At 40.7% G+C, this 22,146-nt stretch overlaps 1 protein-coding gene across 4 annotated transcripts in view; it reads left to right on the top strand.

The window, feature by feature from the left end:
* The window catches only part of Ccdc141 (coiled-coil domain containing 141), a 157,561-nt gene that overhangs the window by 55,619 nt on the left and 79,796 nt on the right, over positions 1-22,146 (top strand). For all 4 annotated transcript variants that reach the window (XM_059260768.1, XM_059260767.1, XM_059260770.1 and 1 more), the window contains exon 6: positions 3,177-3,293. In XM_059260768.1, coding sequence (XP_059116751.1) covers positions 3,177-3,293 — 117 coding nt within the window. The remainder of the gene's footprint in view (positions 1-3,176; positions 3,294-22,146) is intronic.

The following is a 22,146-nucleotide window of genomic DNA, read 5'->3' as shown; positions in this document are numbered from 1 at the left end:
AGGCTGTTCTTCTGTCTGAATGCCTCATGATGAGGTGTAATATGCTAACAATGATCTACTCACTTCAAACATTCATACCAACTTGTTTGTGTTTCTTCCTGAAATGCATCTTGTTAGAAAAAAAAAAGTGTAGGTCTAGAGTCACATGCTTTAAAAGGCAGATACATGGATGAAAGCTACGGAATATCATCACAGTATCATCACAATTTTCTGCCTACAAGGCATTGCTCAGTAGGAATAGTAGCATCTGAGGGCTGAAAAAATGTCAGGCAAATCTGCAGGATGACATCAGTCAATACCATTTAAAAGTCAAAACCAGCTCTTGTAGAGGTGCACAGCTTTAATCCCAGCACTTGGGGAGCAGAGGCAGGCAGAAATCTTTAAGTTGGAAACCCACCTGGTCTACATATCAAGTTCCAGGCCAACTAGAGCTATACGGTAAGGTGCCGTGTCAAAAACAAAACAAACAACAGCAAAAAAACCAGCAGCCACTCCCTCCTAGCTTTCATCATCTCTGGCGTGTGTTAGGTGACAAGTTTTTGACTCACAAATTAAATAGGATTATCTGAGGCTTCAGGCTTCTCACCTGTTTAGGGAGATTAGTGAACAGCTGTTTCTACCCATGCTTCATTCACTCAGCTTTCATATGAGCTGCCCCATGATAAAACATTCTTGAGATGTCTGCCCCCACCCCGACTTTAGCTAGGAATAGAAAACACTCACTCCAGTGCTTAACTAAATAACCTCTGAGAGTTAGTTATATTCATCATCTCTTTGAGGAAAACCCTCCAATCACATGTCTGTAAGCACTCACTGGTACTGTCATGAGAAATTACTTTATAAAAAAAGTAAAATAAATTTTACTGTTCTTAATTCAGTGCTCTCTGTGTGTCTTTATATGTACCCTGTACTTACCATCTGGTTCTAATTGGATACCAGAAAAAATGGCTTTAAGGAACTGTAAGTATATACCTACATATTTATAATATGTGTACATTTACAATATAGATTTATAGTTCCTTATTGTAGATAAACAGACCATGTGAAATATATATCACATAGTTTACCAATGTTACAAAGAAGGTGTATTTCACATAAAAATAGCTACAGGGTCAATGTGTTTATTTGCATTGATTAAAAAGGCTAAAACTTTGGCAAACTGCAGGAACCCTATTACCTCCTAACTTACTGTCAATTTTATTCTGGGAAAATGCTGAGCTGGTTCAAACCTTCTTCTCTCAAGATCGTCTTTGCCTCATCAGCTCCCTGGTGGTCCAGGGTACCTTATTTTAGATAAGCCTCTACCTCTGCCATTTGCGGTGTGTGAGGGACATTTTCAGTTTGGAACTTCAGACCTAACAGCCTTTCCCTTAGCTTCCTGCTTCATGGTTTCCTTCCTGTTATGGGAGTTGGAAGAAAGCCCATGGCTGTTGTAGACAAGATAACAGGCTGCAGAAAGACACAGTATGAATCTTGGCTGTGCCCACCATTTTGAACAGGCTGCCAATTTTCATTTTTGAGGTTTGGCAACAACTTCCCCAGACAGCAAGCCTGAAAGGCTGTGGGTTGCAGGAGTGTGTAGCGGGGCACAATAGAAGAGCATGGATTTTGGAATCGTGTACACTTGGGGCAGACCTCTCCTCCAATGCTTACCATCTGTCCCTGGATAAACTGCTTCATCTCTCCAAATTCATTTACTTTTTCTCTACATTCATATGATTATATTGCTCTTGTTATGGACTTATTGAGAAAAACGAAGATGATGCTCTCAACTCAACTAGCAAAATATCTAGTTTATAGTTCAGCCTCTTAAAAACTAATCATTATGGGATGATTCAGGGAATAATACTATACAGAAGCAGATCATACAAATCTAGCTGTAATCCATTTAATGAATATAAGGGTCCTGTGTTCAGGAGTCTTAAGTCAGAAGTCTCACGTCATGTTGTGAGATGTCTTTCTGTATGTTATGAATATGTGTTGCTCTTATTGGTTGATAAATAAAGCTGTTTGGCCAATGGTGAGGCAGACTAAGGTTAGGCTCTACATTCCAACTGGAGAGAGAGGAAGAAGAAAAGAGAGGTGGAAGAGATGCCAGCTGCTGCTAGGAGAAGCAAGATGTGATAGTACCTGTAAGCCATGGTCATGTGGCAACTTATAGATTAATAGAAATGGGTTAAGTTATAGGATCTAGCTATTGAGAAGCCTGAGCCATTAGTCCATACAGTTTGTAAGTAATATAAGCCTCTATATGTTTACTTGTCCACGTGGCTGTGGGACCAGGTGGGACACAGGAAAACTTCCAACTACAACTTCAAGTTATGGTGTCTCTTAAAAATTGACATTTCTGAAAATGCAACATTTCAGGGACTTAGTTAGTGGTAGAATGCTTGTTTGGTTTGTGTGAGACCCTGGGTTCAATATCAGTACTCACCCAAAGTTTAATTAATGGAAAAATTAAAGTAAGAAAAATATTTATTGCTGTTTTCAAGTACCATGATATCCATTGTCTTGATACTACACAGCATGTGGCATGAATCAGCAATACATGAAACTGAATCATATTCTTATAAAGTCAGAGGCTTGAGGATAGAAAGTCACTTCATCAAAGTAGTGTCTTATCCATGGCAGAGTTGAAATTCAATTCTGTCTAATTCAAAGTCCCTTTTCCATTTAGTTTCTCAATATGGATTTCTACCAGTGACAGTAACTAAAATACTTCGTATTTTCTTTTTTTGTGGTAGGAAATATAATTCCACATATGCTGTTCAAAAATCTTTAACTGGGTTGATGTAACTATATTCAGATTCATGTTTATATATAGAAAGAAAGTTATATTTGAAAAGAAAGCAAGATTTATGAACTGCATGGGAATGTACTGTTGCTGCTTTGGAGAAGATTCTGATCATTTTCCTCACTCTTTATAATCCATGTAGCTGCTACATGATCCCTATGCTTTTCTGGGATTATTTTCTCTTTTTTCTCTTAGTCATTTGTAGGCTGAAATAAAGAGAACATTAAAAATCTACATGATATTAACTTCATATATAAATTAGTTTATATAGAAAGAAATTGAAGTACTTTGTTTTGAAGTGTCACAGAATTATTTCTGAGTTCTAGTCCTTCATCCCAACCATCTGAGCACTGGCCCTTTCTTCTTCTCACCTCTCTCCCAGGTTACTTGTTGGTTTCAGAAAACGATCAGAGATCTGCGGGAACAGAGTCTGGGTTCGTCACTTTCCGACAACAAGGAGCTAATCCGTAAGCACGAGGACCTGGGACTCAGAGCTAAGGTAAGATACATTAAAGTGGAAAATGCAAACAGTGTTTCTCTTGAAATATGCTTGAATCAGCAATTCATAGGGGGGCCAAAGAAAGAACCACTCACTTTGAATAATCCACTGATTTCGTAGAAATGATCATTAGAGAATTAGGTAATACCACTGCTCACTGACTTCTAGAGTCAGAGTAAGACAGCTTGTTGTTTCTGCTATTGTTGTTGTTATTGTTGTTCTCTCTCTCTCTCTCTCTCTCTCTCTCTCACACACACACACACACACAGTCATCATAATTACTGTCTACCCAACATTCCTCTGAGTTCAAGAAGCTTAATTTAAATGATCACAACAAAACCCCTAAGAAGTTGATCTTTTTTTTTTTTTTTTTTTAATAAATTGACTAAAACAAATCAGAGGCTTGGGGATAGAAAGTCACTTCATCAAAGTAGTGTCTTATCTACGGCAGAGTTGAAATTCAGTTCTGTCTAATTCGAGGTCCTGGCTCTTCGATATCATGCTTCACTATATTTCTAAAGAACGGCTCTTTGCTGGTTTGGTGGGTTCTGTTTTGCTGTTGTCGGGGCACTGCATCGTCGCCTTGACGATTTCTGGACTCGGCTTGAGCACTGTTTCGTGTTCATCACTTCCTCACTTGTTCACATTCCCCTGCTCTGCCGGAAACCCTGGCTCCCAGCCCTGTGGTCACCTGTAGTGGTCTGTAGAGGACTAAAGCGTACCATGGAGACCGAGTACCGAGAATCCTGCTGCCGTACCTGGAGCATCTTGGGTGGTTAGTAGTTACAGGTTAAGTGAAGTCATGAAAGTTGTACAACACTTGCCAGTTGGTATCCGACAGCAAGGAAGCCCAAGCAAATACTCATCTGAGAGTTCATGGAGGGCTTGGGGGAGATATTGCATTGATTTAAGCCTAAATATTCTAAGGACCACAGCATTCTTGGGAGTGTTACATTCTTGCTTGTGTTTGAATGCTGTAGTAGATTGTAGGACTTCAATATTTAACTGATTGTTAAAACGTGTTACAAAAGACAGTCAGCCCCATAATACTGCTCAGTTTTTAAAATGTCTTTAAAACGTTCAGCTTTAGTTGCATGTTACGGCTTTTCATTGAAGTTATACATTAATTTATTCTATGTTTATCAAACTTAGACTTTATCAGTAAGAATGATTGTATCAATATCCTCATACATTAGCACCAGGAATGATTCAAATTGCTTAGGATAGCTACCTTTAAACACAAAAACAAAAAGCGTGCTCACATAAGTTAGACATACCTGGATTCGGTGACTTTACATGTGAAGTGATTGTTTCCTTACAGCCCGAGGATGGTTTGGACTTGAATTTTGGTTAACACATGACCTTGGTTCTAGGAGAAAACTGTGTCTGATGTTGTTTATGGTTCACATTTGAAACTCTGGGGTGTATAAGAAGAAAAGTGTCATGAGTGTGCTATGTCAGAAACAGATGAACATGTTTGTGTCTTTCCACAATGTCAGAATTTATTGAAGAAGAATAAACTGGCAAGCTGCAGCAATTTCAAAGATATTCCCACTTTTCCATCCATCAGGCAAACTTTCAGATAGTTTTTATGGTAGTTTGATGTAAGTGGCCCCCATAAGACTATAGGGAGTGGCACTACTAGGAGGTGTGGCTTTGTTGGAGTAGGTGTGGCCTTGTTGAAGTGTGTCACTGTGGGGGCAGGCTTTGAGGTCTGCTATGCTTAAGATATACCCAGTGTCTCAGACCACTGCCTGTGGGATCAAGATGTAAGAACCCTCAGCTCCGTCTCCAGCACCATGTCTGCCTGCCTGCTGCCTTGTTTCCTGCCATGATGATAATGGACTAAACCTCTGAACTGTAAACCAGCCCCAATTAAATGCTTTCCTTTATAAGAGTTGCCATGGTCATGGTATCTCTTCACATTAATAAAAACCTAAGTAAGACAGTTTTCATCTGTGGGTTTTCAATAATCTTATTCCTTTGAGAAAGGATTCAGTTTTTTATATGTCTCAAATAGGAAGCAGCACAGTGCATTCTGGACTCGCGTTTGTGTGCAGCCATGAGGAGAGGAATGGGGATGTCACTGTCAAAGAGAATTCATCAGAAATAAGGCATCAAGTGGGAGTCATTACTGAAACTCATGGAAGTAATCAGGTTCACAGGTGTCTGTGCTTCCCACAGTGAGACTGACCAGCAGGGAGCTGGATGGTACAGATTGTCAGTCTTGCCAGCCTTTTCTAAGTAAACTGCAGAAATGACTCCATTGTTTTTTGCTGGAATACGTTCAAATCAAGAAATGGAGTAACTTTTGCAGTTCTCAATTAAGTTTCAGAGCGTGTTGAAATAGTTGAGAGTGTTTAAATAGAACCTTGGAATGTGAGTCATTGTTTTACCTATACCATCTTTACTTGATATGAAAATTATTTTCCTTTCACATATATAACCGATAAAGGAATAGCAAACATGGATTACTTCAAATCATCCTTGGATGGCATCGTAAGTCAACTTGATAACCCAAAGCTTAATTGCAACTTTAGAGGTCAGAATCAGTTGCCATGTTCATAGAAGAACTGCCTTCTGGCATCAACCTGGGCTCCCATAGTTTTACCCCTCCCTTCAGTGAATTCCTTTGAAGTTGGTGCTGTGGGGTGGACTGAGGCCAGTGCTTCTCAGTTCTGGCTACTCACTGAGTCCTGAGAAGTACATAGAAATTATTGACATCTGGATCTCATTCCCAGAGAATCTATAGTTATTTGTCAACATTGAGCTTAAAAAAATAAAAATAGAAAAGTGACTCACTGTCAATCTTAAAATGTTAGAGTTTTTTTAAATAATAATAAAAGAAACAGAGTGCAGGTTCTTCTAAAACCTGAAATCTCTCAGGTGCTGCTGCAGAGGTGGCTCAGTGGTTAAGAGCATTTAACCTGGACCAAGGCAGGCTACTTGGCTGCTTATAATTGTTGGTAATTCTAGTTCCAGAGGATCAAGTGTCATCTTCTTACCTCCACAGATATAACACTCATGTGATGAATTTACATACTTGAAGGCAAAACACTATATACATAAAATAAAATCTTAAAAAACAAACAAACAAACAAAAAACAACCTTCAAAGATCTGGTATCCTCTGGCTCACCACTCCACAAAGACATAAAAGGTTTTGGCTAGAGGCTTGTTTTGTTGTTTTGTTTTGTTTAGAAAAGGCATGTACTCTCTAAGAACTTCCCACAAAATACATCGTTCTCCTTTAGCAATCGACCCGCCTCTTCCCACCTGTTCACATTTCACACCTTCTACTAAGTGGAGAGCCAGTGGGCAGTGAGCTGCCCTTCAAACAAGAGAACCTTCTCTGCAGTTGAGATGACATCGCAAACAGTCTACAGGAGAGCAGATGAGAAATGAGGCTGAAGAAAATGCTTCTGGTGACTTTTTGACTTTAGAGGTGGGTCATAGTCTCTTTAGAGATGGAGGTTATTAATTTGCATCTTCCAGGGAGACTTACAGCCATGCTATGCAACTGTTCCTCTCAGCTTCCCCATCAAACCCAAAGCCAGGGCCTGTGTTTTACAAGTCCCCTGTGAAAATGTGTATGCATGCTAAAATTTACAAGGAACTTAGAAGTTTTAGTCATGCATGCCCACGCTCTCTGGCTTTTACTGATGAGAGAATAATGGTTATAAAGCCCTTCATTAACAATGGTCTTTACAGTTCTGAGAAGCAAACTGGAAGTAGTGTATAGAAACATCACCTCCCATGTTTGGATACAGTAGTGTTCACATCCACCAGCTTCAAGACCCAAACCATCTTCCATGAGTCATCATCTAATCTGATTTTCCAAGCCATTGAAAATATTTTCCACTTGTGGCTGACTTCACAAACTGGATTTGTGGTCTGGCCCCGGGTTCCTATAAATAATATTATTAGAATATCTTGTGAAAAGCACCAGGGCTGTGGTCCCACAGAAACTTTATTCAAAGGAAAAAGTCAATGTTGAAGCTTTCTGGTATGAGAAAAAGAAGTAAAGTAGAATTTCCTGCAGGTTTATTTGAATAACTTGCTTGCATAACTATCACCTATACAGTCAGTATAAGTGACCCTTTAAAATCTGTTTCTCATTCTATCTTTCTAATTGAATAATACAATTTTATTTTGTCAAAAAATACATAAAACTAATCATTGAAAATTAACACCACACAAAGTATATGGATATGTATATTTCTTCCTATTAGAAATAAGTATAAGACATAAAGATAAAATTGAGCATGTCTGCTTATTTCTGGTGCCATCCCAGACATTAAAAGAAAATTGGACCTGAATTTCATTCTCTTTTTGTAAAAAAGGGGACAGTAATTGCAGCCCACTTATTCAGTTATTTTAAGGATTAAATGTGTTCATATACAACCATGCTTAGCAAAATGCTTGTCATATAGATCCTTAATGACAGTAAAATAAATAAAAGGATTATATAATTTATCCTTAGTGACATTTAGTAAGTTTACAATGTTGTGTATTACAGAATATTTCCATGGCCCCCAAAGGACACATCCATCTCATTAAGCACTCAATGCGACCCCCCTCCCCCACTCCCAACCAACTACTGGTTTGCTTTCTGTCTCTGTGGATTTGCTTATTTTGTATGTATTACATAAAAGAACTCCCAGGTCTGTTCTGACCACGGCACCTCACTCTTTTTATGGCTGAGAAATATTTTGTTGTATGGATAGACTACACTGTTTCATCCATACATCCTGGTTACTTCTGCCACAGCAAACATTCATGTACATGATTTTGTGTGAGCATCTATTTTCAGTTCCTTTGGATATGCACACACACACACACACACACACACACACACACACACACACACACACACACAGGTAGAATCATGATATTACATGCTGCTTCTGTTTAACTCAATGGGGGAATCACTTCAACGTCTTCCATCTGCACCATTGTATGCTCAATGGGTCCAGTTTCTCAGTGCCCACTCCAACACTTGCCATTTTCCATTTTGTTTCATTTTGCACCCTTCTGAGTGTGTGATAAGTGCTGGCTGATTGGGAATTCTTACATTTCCTTAGCAACTAGTGACTTTGTAGCCTTTTGAGTGCTAATTGTCCATTGTGTACCATTTCTTTGAAGAAATGTTCATACAACCCCTTTATCCATAGCATCCGTCCATGAAAAAAAACTTGTAATTTTGATAAAGTCCAGCTTATTTTAAATGCTCTTGCTTCTATTTTATAGTACTATGTCTGCTAAACCTAGGGTCACAAAGATGTACTCCTGTGTTCCCTTTTAAGAATGCTGTAGCTTTAGCTTTTCTGTTTAGGTCTTTATTCTGTTTGGTGTAGATTTCTGTGTGTGGTGTAAGGCAAGGGATTAACTTCTTAGCATCTCACATGGTTTTCCAGAGTCCCTGCAGTTCAGGAATTGAATAAAACCATTTTCCTGATTAAATGAGTTGGGTACCTCTCTCACTAACCACAGATGTTGGGGCTTACTTCTGGATTCTCGTTCCTATTCCACTTATCAGTATGTGTGTTATGTTGTACCACACTATTTTAATTTAAAAGAAAAACTTTGAAATTTGGAAGTGTAAGTTCCCTTACTTTGTTCCTGTTTCAAGCCAACACCATCCCTGGTCATATTAGGTATTTAGATTGCCCTGCAATTCCACGTGAATATTAGGATTAGCCTTTCTTTAGATAAGGTCCTGAAGATCCTGGCAAGAATTGCTTCATATCTCTAGATATCTGGAAGACTGTTACTGTCCTAATCTTTTCCTTTTTAAAACTTTTATGTTGTGTGTATGGGTGTGTGCCTGCGTGTATGTCTATGTAGCACATGCATGCGATGCCCACAGAGCCAAAAGAGGGCATAGGATCCCCCGGAACTGGAGTTACGGATGGTTGTGAGCTGCCATGTGAGTGCTGGGAATCAAACCCAAGCCCCCTGGAAGAGCAGCCAGTGCTCTTAACCACCAAGTCATCTCTCCAGCTTCAGTATTGCCATCTTAACAATATTAAATTTTCTGGTTTGTACTCACAGAATGTCTTTCCATTTATTCAGGCTTTTTCTGGATTTCTTCCCCCTTTTCAACAGTGATTAATAATTTTCAGTGTACTAGTCTTGTACTTGTTTTCATTAAATTTATTCCCATTTTATTCTTTCTTATACTACAATAAATGAAATTGTCTTCTAATTCCCTGTTCACATTGGTCATTGCTAGTCTATAGAAACTGTGAATTTGGGTAGTGTATTAATTCTGAGAGGCTTTGAGCATTCCATTGGATTTTCTACATCTAAGATCATATCACACACAAACCTCCTTCATTGTTTGTTTCTTATTCATCTGTTGTGGTAGTTTGAATGTAACTGCCCCCCAAGATCTCATAGGGAATGGCACTATTAGGAGGTGTGGCTTTGTTCGAGTGTGTATAGTCTTGTTGGAGTATGTCATTGTGGGAGTGGACTTTGAGGTTTCCTATGCTCAGGATACCACCCAGTGTCTCAGATGAGTTCCTGTTGCCTGCAAGATGTAGGACTCTCAGCTATTACTCCAGCACCACATCTACATGCACACCACCATGCTCCCTGCCATGATGATAATGGACTGAACCTCTGAAACTGTAAGCGAGCCACCTCAATTAAATGTTTCCTTTATAAGAGTTGCTGTGGTCATGGTATCTCTTCACAGCAATAAAAACCCGAACTAAGATAACTGTTGGGGGGGGGGGTTGCTTTTACAGAGAGCTGTAGACCAGGGATTCTCAAACTACAGCAGGATTTGATATATCAGGCTTAGGATGCGGTCCCAACAGTGTCTTCATTTGTAGTAAACTCCTACGTAATGCAGCTGATGTTGGTCTTTGAACAACACTTTGGAGGTCAGAGATATAAAGAAAAAAGAAAGGGAAAAATAAAAACCAACCAACCAAGCAAACAGTGTAATCAAAGACAATGTAAATTGTAGAATCCCAAAGACAGTATAAATTGTAGTCATTGTTAGAACATAGGTTTAAATTTATATCTGTCTGTCTGTGTAACAAGAGCCTCAATGGTCTATCTATATCTATATCTATATCTACATCTCAATTTATTAAGGGGTTCTATGTGGAAAACAGACTCATTGATACAGGATAAGATAAATCCAGTTTCAGAGTCCTTGGAAAGCTAGGGATGGATCACACACTGCTTCACAACGCCTGATCATGTCTTCACCACCCAAGAAACTGAGACCCCCTTTCTCCTCCCCTTTAATCCATCACATAGGCAGATAAGAAGCATCACCTCTCTACCAGGCCAGATAGCCCAAGGTCATGGGTGGGGCAAATTCCCACTATATGTGTGTCCATCTGTGGGAGCCCGTTCTCAGGGTTCCTTGTGGCTTTACCCAGCAGGTCCGCATAGAGGATGATTAGGACCATGGGCCTGAGTGCAGGTGTCTCAGATGGTCTGCACTTGGCTGTGCTGGGGGAGGAGGTCATTTGCTCCACCCCTTGGCGTCTCTATAAAAACCCTGGGGCAGAGACAGGGCCCGTTGGAAAAGGTTCCAGGCCCTCTCGAAGCTATCCTGTATTTTCTATCTGTTTATCTCCGCAAGATTCTCCGCAATATAGTCTTTCTATCTAATATTTCCTGCTGCTCGCACTCAAGAAAACTCTGGGGAACTGTGGGGGTGGTGGGTAAACGCCCCACATCCATTCATCCATTTATCCATCCATCCATTTTAGATTGATAGATATGTGTATGAGTGTTTGGCTGAATGTATGTCTGTGCCCCTTGTGTGCAGCTGACGCCTGCAAAGGTCAGAAGAGGGCATCAGATCCCCTGGAACTGGAGTTACAGATGGTTGTGAGCCACTATGTGAGTGGTGGGAACTAAACCAGGTCCTCTGCAAGAGCAACAAGTGCTCTTAACTACGAAGCCATCTCCCCAGCCATGACAATATAAATCTAAATAGATCTCTAGTGTCTGAGAGTGTGGACACGATTGCCCAGGCTTAGGACTTGATTTCCTTTGGCTGCTTGTCCCCTCCCCCATCTTGGACCCATTAAGCAGGTGATTGAAGATCAGAAGATAAGCATGTGAAATGTCTGATTGTTCCTTTAAAAATGTATGGGTGAGGAGTGGGAATGAACTGGAAGGAGTTGGAGGAAGGGAGAAGTATGGTCAGAATATATTTTGTGAATGAAAGTGTACTATTATCCTCCATAAGTATCACTGAAATGGAATGTTCAGTATGAAGGAACTACTTGGGTATTTCTTTGATGCTTCAGGAGGTGTGAGGCAATATCCAGAGTTCAAATAACCAGTTTCAGGTTATCCAAATATTTTGTTACTATTTCCCAAGCACTGGAATGTTTTCTTCTCATTCCTGCATAGATGAATTTACACAGAGAAACTCACAGTTACTCTCCAGTCTTTCGTTATTCCCTGATTTCCCTCACTGAAGATATGCTACAACAAAACACAGTCCTTCCTTAAATCAGTCCACATCATAGCTGACGACTGTCAAGAAAAGCCTGTGAAATTGAGTGGAATTGGCTTCTTTTGCACTGCTTTGTCCAGATCAGAAATCAAATCTGAAATGTCTCAAGGCAAAAATTAGCCCCCTTCTCCCAACGTTAGGACACCTGCATCCCCACATCTCAATTCCTCTGTCTTCATTTTAGTGAATAATTTGTTTTACTTGCCTGATTTTTAAATGAACTTCCCAATTATAAGCAGATGTCATTTTTCACAGAACATAAATTAGAAACAATTCCATCACCAACAGTCACAAATCTGTATAAATAGTATTGAGTTTGCCAATGAGCCTTGGGAAAATCCATAAAACAATGGGATTTTTTTTTTTTTTAAATCAGTAACCCAATTCTTGCCTCTTACTTAGGGCTAGTTTCAAGCTCAGCAAGCCATATCCTTTTAATTTCCAAGGGAAATTTGCATCTTAAAACAGTATGTCTGTTTTAGAAGGAGCTAAGTTCCACAAAAACAGAATATTGTGGTCTGTAATTACTCAGTTGGAAGCACCTGCTGCCAGTGTGTTCTGGAACCCTCGGCTCATTCTGTTTAAATGCCTAGAAGAAGATTTGATTGCTTTTGTTTTGAGTTCTGGTTTTCCCTTCTTCCTCCTGGTTCTTTATTATTGGTCAATCCTGAAGTGGAAATTCCCCCAAAGCATGGCTTCTTGTAGTTCCTCTTTTAATGATGCATAATCAGATGGTAACAGTGAGGGAGTCCCAAAACCACTAGGGCCTTCCTGTGCTACTGCAACATTCAGGCAGTGATTACTCAGTTCCTGACCTTAAATTTCCTTCATCTACTATGTTCTCAGATTCCATGTTCTTGTTTCATGGCCTCCCCTGAGTGGCTGGCTCACAAACTCCATCCCATTCATTTTTTTGAACCACTAAACCTGGGCCACAGGGGCTGTTCTATATCAATTCAGTCACCCTGTCTCTATGCTGCCTTCTTGTTCTGGAATATTCTGAAACAATTGGAATAACTGTTTTAATTGGAGACATTATTTATTTATAGCAGCCTTGCAAATTCCTTTGGTTAGCATCTGTTAATTCCCCATTTCATCTTATATTCATTTTTTATTATTGTTTTGTGCATTCGTGTATTTGCTTGTATGCGTGCCTGTGTACCACATGTGTGCCTGGTGCCTTATGGAGGCCGGAAGGAGGTGTTGTATACCCCGGGACTGGAGTCACAGACAGCTATGAAGTTGGAAATCAAACCCAGGTCCCCTGGAAGAACAGCCAGTGCCCTTAACTATTGAGCAGTCTCTCTAATCCCCACTCTTCATTCTTCACCCCTCCCTATTTCTTAGCCATTTTCACTTCCTACCACTTGGGGTCCTCATTTGCCTTGACCACTCCCACCTTGGTTTTAAGCCTTGTCTTAGATATCTCTGCCCACAGGAAATGCTTGTGAAAGTCTTGCTCTGGGTCAGCTGCATTTATCTTATGATCAAGATCCCCTATTACCCCTGCTCCCCCCCCCCCCCACCGCAGCACTTCATCTTGCCTTGATTTGTTGCTCTGGCAAGGGCTGTGTCTTCCACAAGCACCGCCCCCTGCCTTCCACCCAGTCCCACCTCCAAGGCCAGGGCTGTGTCTTCCACAAACACTGCCCCCACCCCCAGCCTTCTACCTAGTCCCACTTCACTTCCAAGCTCCCCAGTTAGAAGTCTACTCATGATTAAAGTCGCATGAGAGAGCATCTCAGATTCTCCAAACCAGAAGGGACAGGCACTTTCTATGAAGCATTTGCTTGGTTCTCACTTCAGCTCACAACGATTCCTTTGATATTAGTAAGCTATCCTTAAGCAATGTTGAGGAATGCTTTTTAGATTGTTCCCCATTCAGTGTGAGAGTTATAAAACGCCCACCTGGCGGCATCACTTGTCACTACTTCACAGATTATCGAGCATAGAGTAAGAGTGTTATAGTCCTACTTAGTAACAAGCTGCATCAGATCCCACAGAAAGGGAAATACATGGAAGAAATTCTAGTCTTGAGTACATTTTGTTTGAAGACAAATGATGTCTTCCATACCATTAGAGGCAAGAATTTGCTCCTATAATGAAGATAGAGTATATAGATCTTCTATATATAGCTACAAAAGTTATAGGAAAAGTTTAAAATAACTATATAGGTATTTGGAAAAGTTTAGGAAAGAAAAACCTAAAAAAAATTTGTTTTTATTTTTCATTTTCCCCGTTAAGTCCATGGGTTCTTTGTCTGAGACAATGGCATGAAGAAAGAATAAAATAGAACACAGTGTGTGAGTTCTTCACAAATCAGGATGATGGTCAACAATGCATCAGAGAGATTTCAAACTCATGATGGATTGCCCTACAAGTCACTCCCCAAGTATGAAGACAAGGATTTTACTTGACATTGTGTCTTCTAAAGCCCATTTCAAATCTTACTGGATTTATAAAACCAAGTTTAAATTTTAGGTTTACAAGTCGTCAAGGCAGTAGCGTAATTTTTTTTAAAATTTTTTTATTTTTATTTTGCAATACAATTCAGTTCTACATATCAGCCATGGATTCCCTTGTTCTCCCCCCTCCCGCCTCCCTCACCTCCCCCCCAGCCCAGCCCCCATTCCTACCTCCTCCAGGGCAAAGCCTCCCCCGCAGACTGAGATCAACCTGGTAGACTCAGTTCAGGTAGGTCCAGTCCCCTCCTCCCAGGCCGAGCCAAGGGACCCTGCATAGGCCCCAGGTTTCAAACAGCCGACTCATGCAATGAGCACAGGACCAGGTCCCACTGCCTGGATGCCTCCCAAACAGATAAAGCCAATCAACTGTCTCACCCATTCAGAGGGCCTGATCCAGTTGGTGACCCCTCAGCCATTGGTTCATAGTTCATGTGTTTCCATTCGTTAGGCTATTTGTCCCTGTGCTTTATCCAACCTTGGTCTCAACGATTCTCGCTCATATAAACCCTCCTCATTCTCACTAATTGGGCTCCCAGAGCTCCACCCAGGGCCTAGCCATGGATCTCTGCATCCAGATCCCTCAGTCTTTGGATGAGGTTTCTAGCGCGACAATTAGGGTGTTTGGCCATCCCATCACCAGAGTAGGGTTCAGGCTGTATCTCGACCATTGCCAGCAGTCTGTTGTGGGGGTATCTTTGTGGATTTCTGTGGGCCTCTCTAGCACTTTGCTTCTTCCTATTCTCAAATATAAGAGTAGCGTAATTTTTAAGAGACCAGTATGTTGAGTTTTAATGCTAAAACTACTATGATTATACAATCCAACCTCCATTTATTAGAATGATTATAACATGTTCTAGACCACTTGTTACCTGTTTATTAGTACCTTATGAATATTCTACATTGATAGTCCTAACATTTGGTGGGCTAGAAGTATTATTGATTCTCTCTGACTTCAAATAAAATGTTCAGCTTTAAAAAAAAAATTTCCCACCCTGCCAATAAAAATTATGATTCAGTGGATATGGAGTAAACCTAAAAATATGTTCTTAAAGCTTTCTCAGGAGATATTAATGCATTTACATCCATTGTTCTAGTTTTTAATCTGATGTGTAAAATACAAACAGAAGCCTTCCTTCTGTTATTTTAACATATTTCATGTAGGGGAATTTCTATATGAGGTTGAAACCTCATAATTTACCCTATAGTTGATTCACATATGTGAATCAACTCAATACATGCCCAGTACATGCCCTCAATGCAAGCCCAGTAGATCCTCTAACAAACACTAAGTCATTGCAGGCCATGAATACAGCTACTTCACTAGCCTATATGTTGATCTGATTATAGATAAACTGTGTTCTACAAAAAGGTTTTGGCCAGTCAATCTTTTATTAATTTTGATTAAAAACAGAAACACCAGTCTGAATAAAGTAATAATCAACTAAGAAAAAATGTTTGCAAAGGGGGGGGGGCAAGAAACCTAAAGAATACAGCAAAGATGTAAGGAGAAAGAACAGTGGTTCTCAGAAAACATACATCTTGGGAAAATACTTGTGGTGATATTTTGTTTGTGCTCTAACAAATAAAGCTTGCCTGGAGATCAGAAAGCTGAGCTAGCCACCAGTTAACCATAGAGGCCAGGAAGTGGTGGCACACTCCTTTAATCCCAGAATTTGGGAGGAGGAAGCAAGAAGATCAAGAGTTCAAGGCCACCCTGGGCTACACGAGATTGATCCAGTCTAAAAGAGAAACAGAGCCAGGCAGTGGAGGCAGATGCCTTTGATCCTAGCACTAGGGAGGTGGAAACAGGAAGTGACATGGCTGGGCAGAGAGAGGAATATAAAGCAAGAGGAGACAGGAGCTCTCCCCTTTCAGGCTGAGAAGCTGGCTGTGGCTAGTTCCTTTACTTCTCTGATCTTTTAGCATTTACCCCAATATCTGGCTCTGGGATTTTATTATTAAGACCAATTGGGATTTGTGCTATAAATACCTCCTCCAATTTCCCACATAATTAAAATCTTACTTGAAACTAAGGAAGAACAAGCAGATTTACTTGTACTCTATCGCTATTGGGGAGACTTGTTTATCATGTGTTGTATTGTTTTTATAGTTTGCTTTCAAATGTTATTGGGCCACCCAGCCATTTGCTTCAGTGCCAGCCACAAGCACCTGCTCTGCGCTGCTCAACTATGGGCTCCACTCAGTGGCCAAACACTGGAAAGAATAAAAGAACCCACAAACTTTAAGCCAGGGTTTGGGGGATACTTCTTGTTTGTTTTTCTTGCAATAAGAGAAAACAGCCTAACTCATATTTAGAAATTAATTTGGGGATAGCTGTCATTTCTATCATAGCCTATCAGTCCCGATCCCAGCCAGGTTATTTATGAATAATTAGGCTAATAAACCAAATCTGGGTAGCATTTCAAATACTGGAATGTGAAGTATGGCTGAGGAGTCATTGAATTAACACAAGTCGCTACAGAAACAGCAGTACCACCAAGTGGTGGTGCCAGCATTGATTTTCCGGGGAAGTAGAACTCAAATGAAAAGTTTAGCCCAGAGCTACTTAAAAAGTTAGGAATAAAAAACATTCTTGCAGGCCCACTTCCTGCTCATTTCCAGAATTCTCTACTGGAAAGCTAAATTGCACATTTCCTTCATCCATTGGTGAGACACCGTTCTTTCTGTATACAGTCTGTGCCTTTGCAGGAATACACCACAGGAGGGCATAGTGCACTCGGCCCATGGGCAGTGCACTCTGCACGCTTGGACCCTGTGAGGGAGCCCCTTTTTTCTAGGATGACCCTACAATGGCACAGGTCAGCCTGGAAATGCCTGGAAGGGCGCATAATGAGGGGAACCTGCAGGACAGTTCACTGTCCAACCTGACATAATCAGAATGTGTGCCTTCTGCCTGCTCGCTGCCATTCTTCCGGAGCGTAAACATTGCTTTCAAAACCACGTCTGCTCAAAGCAGACTTTCAAATGTTCTCTGATTAAAATTGCCAGGTTTGTTTGTACCATCTGCTAATGCAATCACATAAAATTCTGATTTTCTGTCAATGAGTTAATCCTCCCGGTGCTGAAGCAAATGGGATCCCAGACTTGAGACTGAGCAAGAAATGGTCTGCGTGCATTGAGATGGTCTTGGAATCAGCCATGCTTTGGGAGCAGTACAGGAACTCAGCATGGGCTTCTGCCCCATCTGGTTTCAACAGTGATAGCCTCAGTTTCCCCACTCTCCTACACATTTATTCTCTACTGCGTTTTGTCTGTCTCCCCTCACTTCAAAATTACATTGTGAAATCAAGCATAGAATGACAATGTATCCTAAGGTATTGAATTATTACATCCTCTCCTCTGTGGGGATGTTTTGTGTGAAGAAAAGCTTATTAAACGTACTGCAATTGTTAATTTCTTTTGCTTTTCAAATTGGACTAGTGAACGTATTTTACTTTTGGAACCACTTAATGGCAATCCATAACTTCATTTGAAGATCTAGCCTAAGACTGGGACAAAAATAAAAGAAAAATCTTTCCCCTTTCTTGTCTAGCCACACTAATCCTCTTTAAAGTACCCTTTCCATCAAGGGAACTTAGAGGAGCTCGATTTCTATAGCAAATGGAATACGGAGTGATGCAGTTTAAAAGGGTTACTACTGTGAGTCAAAAATGAAAATAATGGAATAACCCAGAGAGCCACCCTGAGCCCAGGAGTCCACACCGCACTCGACTTTATTGGGTCAGGGATATGCACGCACCTCTGTCTAATTGGAAAGCCAGGAACACGGCAGACCTTGGCTTCTGCTGGTGGGGACACACACTGGAAATGTTTTATTGCAAAGTGACTGAAACCCCGTAAGAAGTCTAACACTTAAGAGACAGCGAGGATGGCTGAGAGAAAAAGAACTAAGATTCTCTCTGTTGGCTTCCCCCGGCCCTGACAAGGTTGGCAACTTCATTTTTTAAAAAGTGTGATGAGTTCGGATGACTGCTGAAAGTTTCATCTTAAAAAAATAAATAAATAGAACAGTTAAAGTGTCCCCTCAGAAAGATGCCTGGGGAAATACATCATCGCAATGGTATAGACGTGCATCAGGAACTGCCTGCAGATTGCCCAAAGAAAACAGAGCCAATTTTCTGAGAAGATTGAATAGAAATAGTGAATGCACCCAGCTTCATTTAATGCCCACGGAGTTCGTGTGAGACTGTAATTAAGAAAGGAAAGAGGCAAGAGGCTGAACCCGGCTCTTTGTGGTTTCTTCAGAAGGTCGAGGCCCACTCTTTCTAGCAGGATTCAAATTAGCAAGTGACAGTGAGGTTTCCACACACTTGGCTCTGTGCCAGAATGTTCTCTCTCATGTGGTTTTCAAAATTTACCCTAAAGGAAGATTTATGACTATTTTGAAAGAACAGGCCTTCCTCTCCTTATTTACAGAGAAGAGCTTTATTATTTTGTTCAACTGGTAAAACAAAATTAAGCCCGAGTTTGGGCAGTAATTTTTTTGATTATATCTCTATCTCTATTATATCTATAATGATATAGATACAGCGTTTGTTTTGCAGTTAGTGAGGCTTCTGATTTGAAATTAGAAAACCCTAGGGTAGTGTAAGGCATTTATCATCACGGAGGCCTGATCAGGGCCCTATGGAGGTTTAAACGGTGCTCTCTCTCAGCTAATATGGTAAATCCTCCTGCTATTGGTGAAGAAGTGTTGTATTGTCTCCCATGGAGAGCTGGGGCTGGGATGGTACAAAGACCTTGCGCTCAGATTTTGACTCCTTTTCTGGCCAGTGCTGAGATATTAGCAAGTGCACACTTCCTCTGAGCCCTAGTGACCCTGTGGTTAAACTGGCTCACTGCTTGGGCCTTAGAGGGGTGGGTCAAGATGAAGTGAGCTGATGCAGGAAGAGCACTTGCACAGTGCTGCCATACACAATGGAGAAGCAGTGGTCACCCTTTGTCGGCAGTTAGTATGGCGTCCTAAAGCTTCAAGCCGTCAAGCAGAATATACCATGGCTATGAACCGTTTCTCTGTATTCTGATTTTATCTGCATTTTCCTTACACATAGCATGCTAAGCAATCCCCAGATTTTGCATTTATTAAGGGTCCTTCCTCACGAATGAATGCAGAAGGTTCTAGCCAATGCCAGTTTAAAAAATAAAAACTAGTTGTTTTATTCTGCATCTTCATGCATTAAGCATTTCTTCACATGAGTTCAAGACTGTCCCACAGGTCTTAATGGATTATAAAAGTAATGGCACAAAATCTTGAGATGGATCAAGTGGGTAGTTAAATGTACAAAGAAAGAAGAAGGCTGAAGAGGTGGTTCAGTGGCTAAAGTCCATTTCATACAGGTGTCAGGCTGGAATTTGGATCCTTGGAATTGCACATAAATGGCCCGTAATTCCAACCTTAGTGGCAGACAGTAGACCTGAGAGCAGACTAGTTAGCAACAGCCGTATCAGTGAGCTCTGGGTTTGATTGAGAGATCCTACCTCAGTGAATAAAGTAGAAAGGCTATTAAGGATGATTCTTGACCAACCATAGGCTTCCACATACACTGACAGATGTGTGCCCACATATGAGCATCCATATATGCCGAAAGATACCAGTGCATACACACATGCACAGCACAGCACACATGCATACATAAAAGAAATGGAAAGAAATAAGGAAAAATAAACAAGGAAACAGGAAGAGCTGGGCTAGCAGGCAAACGAGCAGGCAGCTCAGGGAAGGTCTTGGCACACACCAGCCTAGCAGAGATTTGAGAATTCCTGGGACACAGAACCCTGTTCCCTTTAACACTGAGTATCATACTACCCAATGACATTTTGGGAACATCTCGTTACTCTTAGCTCAGAGCTGGGAAAAAGAAATACTCATACAGGAAGATCAAATATTAGGAAATAGGGGCCATGACAGAACTGAGAGGAGAGAGTAGAGTTGATACTCAGTGAGGGTTGGTGCATTTACTGGGGACTGTGCCACTCCAAGAACATTTGTTCTTTCCCAACAGGTCTTTGCTGGTTTTGAAGTGGGAGGGATATTTACCATGCTTTCGAGAAGAATGCCATGAAATGTATTTGTTCTATTCAAGTGGGGACACAAAGATCTTTTAAAAAGTGAGTGATCTTGAGACTGCATGTGGCACAAAGCCCATGCCTATGAGCACAGCTTTTCTCGTCAGTGAGAAATGTGGAGAGTTTGGAATCTGTATCCTCAGTTCCCCGAAAGGTAGCCTGTTGCAGAGACCCAGGAGCTAGCCTCAGAGGTCCTTCTTGTGGGCGGTCAGCATTTGTAACATACTTTCCCGAGTCTATAAAAACATTAGAAAAAAACCACACCCAAATCTGAAGATTTTCAAAGATTACAGTTACAAGCCACACTTACGACAGGCCTCCTCCCACTCTTCCTCCACCCCCATCCTAACCCCTTAACCTACCTTCCTTGTTTTCATATCCCTCGATCAAAGTAGTTTTCACTTGAATAAATACTGGGACAGGTTCCATGGGTATTACGAAAGAGTATATGCTATTTCTACCTTCAAGACCCACTCATTGTCACGGAAAGCACTACCATATTGTGTATTCATATTTAATATATTTCATAATGTAATAGAGGATAGTTGTGTGAAATAACAATTTACTTATTGCTAAAGAATAAAGCTACATTTTATTCTTTCTCTGAAGTTCCTGACTGTACCATATATGTAGTATTCAGTGTGTCTTATGAAATGAATGGAAACGTTAATGGCACGTGACCCTAAGATCAGACTTCTTTTATACAGCATAATATGACCAATGTAATTTAATAACATGATATTTTGCATAGCAGACAAGCCAGGACAGAGCCAGGCCGAGATGTTTCAAGTCTGATGTTGACTTTTTTATGCTTCACGAACTGCCTTGTGCTTTGCTTTACTCCGTGTTAGCTGAGATGGCATCAGAAAACACACTAACAAGACAGCCATCTTAGAAGCAATTGTTGCTTTATGAGGACCAATCAGGCAAGACTCAAGAAACTTGAACTTACTCAAGAAATTACCATAAATACTGGTTTATTCCAACTCATGTTTTATTCTCTACTGGTTGTGTTTTTAACCCTCATGCCACATAAAGTAAAAAGTTAGGGCTTTTTTTTCTGACATGCTTATGTATCATTAAGTGTGAAGCATTAGTAGACAGAACTAGGGTCAAGAAGAAAACACTGCGTTCTGATGAGTATTTATCTTATGATGAGTAATGAATCTCAATCTCTCGTTCCGTGGTGGCTAACACAAAAACAATAGCTGTAGACATGTGACTTTTCTTCCTTTGTTGTACATACTTGCTCCATTGACAAGGAGACTGAATTGTGGGAGGGGTACTTTTTTCTTTACACTTAGACAAATACAAATAGAAGGAAATGACTTAGGGATGCTGAGCTTGTTTAGGGGTAGAGGTAACAGTGATGGATGGGATCTGAATTTAGGGTGATGCATCAGTCACTCTGGCATTTCCTCTCTCATGTTCTCTTCTTCTGGAGCCTGTTCTCTGTATCCTTTTCTATGGTAACTACACATTGGTACTCGAACTCAAAATGTAGCGTTTGCTTCTACACTATTCATTAGACTTTATGGACTGGAAAATATAGTGACAGATTTCTGATCCATGTCCCCTGAATCTTATGAGGGATTACAAAGTGGGTGTCTTAGTTCTAGTTGTTGTAACTTGACAGGAAGGCTGATAAACAATAACAGTGTATTTCTCATGATTCTGGAGGTCAGGAAGGGACAAGCGCTCTGTGGTGATGAGGGTTCCCTCCTGGGATGCAGACTAACTTCCTCTCTGGCAGCAGAAGGAGAGGTGGAAATCCTATTTACAGAGGCTCCACCCTCTGACCTAAC

The sequence above is a fragment of the Peromyscus eremicus genome, chromosome 4 (genome assembly GCF_949786415.1).
Source record: "Peromyscus eremicus chromosome 4, PerEre_H2_v1, whole genome shotgun sequence".
Taxonomy (NCBI): Eukaryota; Metazoa; Chordata; class Mammalia; order Rodentia; family Cricetidae; genus Peromyscus; species Peromyscus eremicus.
This window is presented reverse-complemented; position numbering and strand designations above follow the sequence as displayed.